The sequence below is a fragment of the Sinocyclocheilus rhinocerous genome, unplaced genomic scaffold (genome assembly GCF_001515625.1).
Source record: "Sinocyclocheilus rhinocerous isolate Xijiao unplaced genomic scaffold, SAMN03320098_v1.1 scaffold1555, whole genome shotgun sequence".
In the NCBI taxonomy this organism is placed as follows: domain Eukaryota; kingdom Metazoa; phylum Chordata; class Actinopteri; order Cypriniformes; family Cyprinidae; genus Sinocyclocheilus; species Sinocyclocheilus rhinocerous.
The window spans coordinates 318073-324584 of NW_015644043.1; the positions used below are offsets into that span (position 1 = coordinate 318073).

The following is a 6512-nucleotide window of genomic DNA, read 5'->3' on the forward strand; positions in this document are numbered from 1 at the left end:
TTTTTTTTGCCCCAGTCCAGCCCTGTTCAAAACTGATGAAAACCAACTGACAGAATTGCAAATGAAAACTAAAAAAAAAAAAAAAAAATGGCAGCAAATATGAAAACTCTAGTAATGCTATCATAAAGTCTGATGATCAATAAGGAAGCAACATAACCATTAACAAAATAGGTTTTGACTTTTTTGTTTTAAAGTTGTTCTTTACAATTTATATTTTTGTTCAATAACTGAACAGTTATGTTCAATCCATAAGCATTACTTCAGAAATGAATTTCAGAGCTTGTCTTGATTTCTTATGCAACAGCCAGTGAGACTCATAACATGTGTTATTCTGGTTATTCTGTGTCTTACGTTGATGATGGCGTCAGTCTGGATGTAGTCCATGTCTGAGTCACGGAGACCCAGTTCTTTCCCATCTCTCTGTGCAGTGCTGACTATTCCTGTCGTCACTGTGTTCTGCAGGGCAAACGGGCTGCCGATAGCAACCACAAACTCACCCGGGCGCAGGTCTGACGAGTGACCCAGCAATAAAATGGGCAACTTTTTCTGCAAAGGGGTTGTAGGAAGTATTTAAGAAAACACATTTTGACTTCTGTATTATAAAGTCAGGTCTTACAGTGCAATAAAAACAGGTTTAGTATTACCTGCGAGTTGATTTTGATAGTGGCAATGTCAGATTTCTTGTCAATGTCTTTGATAGTGGCCTCATACACATCCCCATCACGCATCTGTACTTTGAGTCGCTGATGACCCGAAACAGGTGTGGTGCTGGACACCACATGAGCATTAGTCACGATCAGCCCAGTCTCTGACATTACAAAACCTGAACCACTTGATAGCGGAACCGTCCGGCCAAAGAGGGGGTGGCTAGTGGGCAAAAGCCAAAATATAAAGTTCCCATTATTTAGTTTCAAACATTTGCATTGAACATTTAGAGTGATTCAAAAGATACATTTTTTTGTATAACTTATTCCCTTGTGAAAAAGAAGCACACTTAAGCATACTTTCAAAAAGAATACTTGGAAATAATATAGTTTAGAATATACTTTGCAAGTGCAAATAGAATATAAAGTTTTCAGACACTTAACTGCATTATTAACTGCAATTCAATTCAAATGTATTATAGTATTATAATTAACTGAACTTAAGAGCACTTTTTAAAAGTAGGACTTAAGTACATCTTTCTATATAATTTCATAATTACTTCTATTGTATTTGAAAAATGGTTCAAGTTTACTCTTGCAATGTAAATATACTTTAGTGTATTTGTAATAAAGAAGTTGCAATTAAGAACATTTAAAATATATTAACTTTAAATGTAATACTGAAATACACATTACATCAAGTACACTTCATGTGTAATCAAGTACTTTACATAAAAATCAAAGTAAGTGCACTTCTTTAAAACATGACAAAAGCTTATTAAAACAATTATTTAAAATGTACTTTAAAGTAAAACTTTTAATTGTCATTATGATATGACAGCAAGTGTGTTAAGAAACAAGCATGGAAGTGTTCTCTTTTTAAGTACACATACTGTAAGTAGCCTTTTATTCCCTTAATATTATATTATCTGCAAGTGCAGTTTTTTAAAATATGTTGTTTTTTTTTTAGATTTGAAGTACTCTGCTAGTGCATATTCAATGCGATTAAGCACACTTTTTTTCAGAAGGGTTTATTGTATTTCAAAACATTAATTCACCACAAATGTATAGCCTATGTTTCTATAAAGACATAAGCAAGCCTATATAAAACAATTGTTTACCCAGTTTCTCCATGCCACACTCTCTGACATCATTCACATATGAACAGCCTTGGTGAAAGCAGTTGTGCATGTGCTCAGCTAATTTACAGACAGCAGTGACCCTCACACAGCTGTGTTTGCCAAGCACCTTTCTCACTTCCCCACAGTTTTAAAGCCCCGTACAGACGGCTGCCACACCATGAAGGTGTTTGCAAGTGCTTGGGCTTACTTTAGGAACAGCTCAATGTGCACCACAGCAGGGGCGATCTTCTCCACCACGTCAGCAATGAAGTTGAATTTGTACCTTGGGCTGCTGGGGTGTGTGGGACCTATACTAGCAAAAAGAATTACACGTTAATAATTCCACTCTATAAAATCAAATCAAAACCAGCACCATGTTTTCTTCTGTAATTGCTACTGTCTTTTTATAAACCCAAATAGTATTTTTTGGCTCAAGAGGGCAAGATTAGCAGGCATGCAGTGTTTAAATACTTTCCTGCAGATTCAGATGGTATGCAATGATGATAGTTGGAGAAAATCTTTTCACACACAGGAAATGTTCCTCTATAATTGGGTCTAAAATCACTGGGTGGCTTTTATCCTTGCGCATGCTTGACTTGTGCTGGGTATGCAGTATGTGTATGAAAGAGAATGATGAAAGTGTGTTCAGTGTGTAAAGTCCTAGTAATTAGGCCATGTTATTTTCTGCAAACATCAGGGTGGTTTTCCCCTTGACTGCTGTTTCCTGTGACCGTGTTGGCACAGCCATCATTCCTTTGTGTGCACACCCTGATTGTCCTACTAACCTAAAATTTGAAGTCATTAAAGAATCAAGACCCTTTAGTTTAGTACTAGTTTAGTACAGTTTGTTTAGTACAGTTTTGTCTAGGCCGTAATTTAGAGATAGGTTGCAGTCTATATAGAGGTTAGAATGCAAGCCCCAGAAATGTGTTAAATACAGAAACAATAACGGAAAATTACCTAAAATTGTGTTAAAAGTTATTTTTTACTCTTATGCTCAAAAGGCTGCATTTATTTGATCAAGCATACAATAAAAAAAGCGTAATATTATGATATATTATTATTACAATTTAAAATAAGTGTTTAATAGTTTAGTTTTTTTTTTAATGCAAATGATTTCTGTGATGCCAAAGCTGAATTTTCAGCAGCCATTATTTCAGTCTTCAGTGTCTCAAGATCCTTCAGAAATCATTCTAATATGCAGATTTGGTTCTCAAGAAACATTTCTGATTTTTATCAGAGCTAAAAACAGTTGTGCTGGTTAATATATATATATTTTTTTTTTTTGGAAACTGTGATCCATTTTTTTTTCAGGATTCCTTAATGAAGAGAGTTTACAAGAACAGCATTTATTTGACAAAGAATGATTTTGTAAAATTAAAAATGTATTTGCTGTCACATTAAATCATTTTAATATGTCCTTGATGAATAAAAGTATTCATTTCTTTAAAAAAAATCTTATTGATCCCTAAACTTTTGAATGGTAAAGTGTAAATATATATGTAAAGCTAGTATCAGTATACTGTATAATTCTAAAGCTTTATTCCTGTCTTTATGGATGAATGAATTTAAGCTTTATAATTTGGAAGCTGTGAGAAACCAAAATAAGCATGCAATGAATTACACACAACTGTTAATCATTCATCAAATGCAACACCCCATATAAAAGCACATTCCTGTAGACCTGCATCACAGAGCTGTGACCTCTCAGATTTCACGACCAAGTCAACTTCTACTGGCAATGTGTGCAAATTCATTTAGACAATCACATATAATACTGAGAAACGTCACTCAACCCAGTCAGCTAGGAATAAACCAAAGATAAATGTCCACTAGAAATATGTTCTAAATAGTTTCCTCGTTCACTTTTTCCAGTCTGGAGTGGTGAAAAGACGAGACATCAGAAGAGCAGCTGATCACACAATCTGGTGGAAAGATGATGGGCAGCATCTGTTTCTAAGGCACTGGGTTACTTAATACAGTGATTGCAAGGCTTAGTGTTTAATTTTGAGGTTTTTGACTTAGTAGCCTAAATTGTATAGAATGATAGACTATAATTTATGTGACTTTTAATGCTGTAATGATTTGGTGCTCTCCAAATAGCCATTGGCTTTTCTGTGGGTTCTTTTGCTTACAGTTTTGCTGCTTGCCTCACCGGGTTATTCACCAAATATATACACCAGTGTGGCCAGTGGCACTGCAGGGGCCGACAGATGACTGCTACCAACGGACTTATTTAAACCTGGTTTTGCTGAATCAACAGACTTAAATATTTGACCTAAAATCTCAGGTAATATCTCTTGATATCTTGATAATTTCACCCCATCAATAGCCATTTAATCCAGATCTAGGTCACCTCTTACTGATAACGTGTCTCCAGAGAAGTACCATTTACTACGGTGGCCGAGAAGTGCAAAACAAATCACAATTCTGAAAACAAAATAACAAATTACAACGCAAATGCAAATCTAAAAAACTAAATACCGTATTGGCCCGAATATAAGACGACCCTGATTATAAGACGACCCCCCCTTTTTCCAGATGTACCTTTTGGAAAAAGGCTTTTTAAAAACTGAATCTTGTTTTTTCTCAGTAAAACACATTTTGTCTTCAATTATTTTCATATTGCATATTTTTCCTATTTAAATTTTTGTTTTGAAAGTATGGTAAGAGATTTTAATCTAATGTCATCTTTCCCTTACAAACATCCCATCCTTCCCTATCCCTTCCTTTTACTTTTACTTTACTTTACTTTACTTTTAGTCATTTAGCAGACGCTTTTATCCAAAGCGACGTACAAATAAGACCACCACACTTTTACCACCACACTTCCATTATTAGGTCTTACTATTACTGTACTGGTGATAACTTTTGCTACACCACTATAAATAACTCACAAACAAACAACTAAATATTCCTGCACAGATTAAAGCAGGCCTGTATTCATTTAATTAATAATTATGATTTTATAGCACAGTTAAGTTATTTAATTATAGTAGGCCTAGATACCGTTTAAACCTATTTAATTATTACAATTTCAGCATAAATTAATACATCAATATTTTTTGATATATATTCATTACTGCAGCATGCCTTCCTCTTGCTATACACAAATCACTTACCTTGATTGCTTTTACAGGGTCCTTTGTGCAGGTTGGTGACCGCGGGCAGACCCTGCTGCAGCGCTTTCCTGCTCACGGCCTTCAGCTGGCAGATGTTACCGTACGTGTTCCCGTCACTGCCGCACAATTTACTGCTGTACCTGCACTGACACACGCCTTTGGACAGTCTTTTTCCAGACGGGTGCTTGCATTCCAGCCCGTCCCCGCAGGGAAGATCGTCCTTGCGGCCGCATGGCTCGCTCTCTCCCTGCGCGCACACCAGACAGCAGTTACAGCGGTCCGGCACATACCCGCTCGGGCAGCTCGGGCTCGGACACTTACTCACATCACAGCGCTCCGGACACTTGAGTTTAGTATCCGCGAAAGCATTTTTGATGCAAAGAAAAACGACCGAGACAAACAGCATGACCTGCATTTTTTTTGGTTTAAAATGAAAACGAATTCTCAGACAGTTCTTGGATAGTCAGTGTCCTCTGGAGATCACTATTACGCATGAGATTTCCAATGCAAAAGCGTCTTTCAGATTAAATGTGTGCGTTCCTGCAGGCTCAGTTGAAAGACCAGTGTGAAAAGGTTGTCCCAGGAAGAGGAATATTGCTTATCTACGCCAATCTGATCTATTGATGCGCGCAAATGCCGATGATTTCTCGTGCAACTTATTAAAACAATGTAGCCTATGTAAAGCCTCTCGATGTATGGTGGAGTTTCATGTGCAGACCATCTCAACATCCTCGAGTGAAGTCTGCTTTTCTCTTCTCTCCAGAGGAGGCGGGGAATTTCGTTTACTTCAAAACGCTTGGGAAGTCCGACTCATTTCCGCGAATCGGTTCTTTCGAATATTTCGTTTCAGAGAACCGGTTCAAAAATCATATTCAGCTGCTTTACGCTGCTTTTTCGCCTTAACTTACGTTTCATTAATCAAGACGTTCATTGTAATTTCACGTGTCTGGGTTCAGATTTGTTCTGCCTTCGGCTCATAAAAACAAAGTTTTTAAAGTTATAGCTAATGCACTGCAACTTAATTACAAATGTGCAAACGCAACTATATTTAAATATATGACATACAAATATAGAATAGAATTTCAATTGAAATTACATTTGAGTATATTTTAGTTTACCATAAACTCGTCAGTACATTCTGCAGTATACATAACCATATTCCATTATGACAACAGAAATAATTATGAAATTAGAAACATGTACTTAAGTGGGTAAAAAACACTTGAACTTAAGTTCACCTAATTGTGTTTAATATAAATTTAAATGATAATACATTTTAAAGGCACAATGTGTAATTTTCGCCGCTGGAGGGCGTGTATTCAAAATAAACAAATAGACAAAGGCGTAGTTTGATGACACCGTGACTGAGTGTGGAATCATGGGAGTTGTTGTCTTCATCCCCACACAGCTGATGCAATCCGACGGGACTCCGGCAGAAATCATGTTCATGGATGAGCTAATGATTTGTTAACGTAGTAGAATGAAGCAGGGTGAGACTGAAAGCCATCGAAGCGAAACGAGGCTGCTGAACGAGCGTGACACACGGCTTGAAAGCAGCGGAGCTTTTATTATGCCACAGTCGACCGCTTCCGCTCCTTCCGGTCGTGTGCGTGTGGGGAAAAAAG

General features: G+C 36.8%; 1 protein-coding gene across 1 annotated transcript in view; it reads right to left on the minus strand.

Moving 5' to 3' along the window:
- LOC107757896 (serine protease HTRA3-like) overlaps positions 1 to 5632 on the minus strand; it is a 10700-nt gene extending 5068 nt beyond the window's left edge. The window contains exons 1-4 of the mRNA XM_016575503.1: positions 4888 to 5632; positions 1974 to 2073; positions 645 to 867; positions 352 to 546 (exon numbers count right to left, since the gene is read on the minus strand). Coding sequence (XP_016430989.1) covers positions 352 to 546; positions 645 to 867; positions 1974 to 2073; positions 4888 to 5302 — 933 coding nt within the window. The 5' untranslated portion in view covers positions 5303 to 5632. The remainder of the gene's footprint in view (positions 1 to 351; positions 547 to 644; positions 868 to 1973; positions 2074 to 4887) is intronic.
- Between the last annotated feature and the right edge of the window lie 880 nt (positions 5633 to 6512).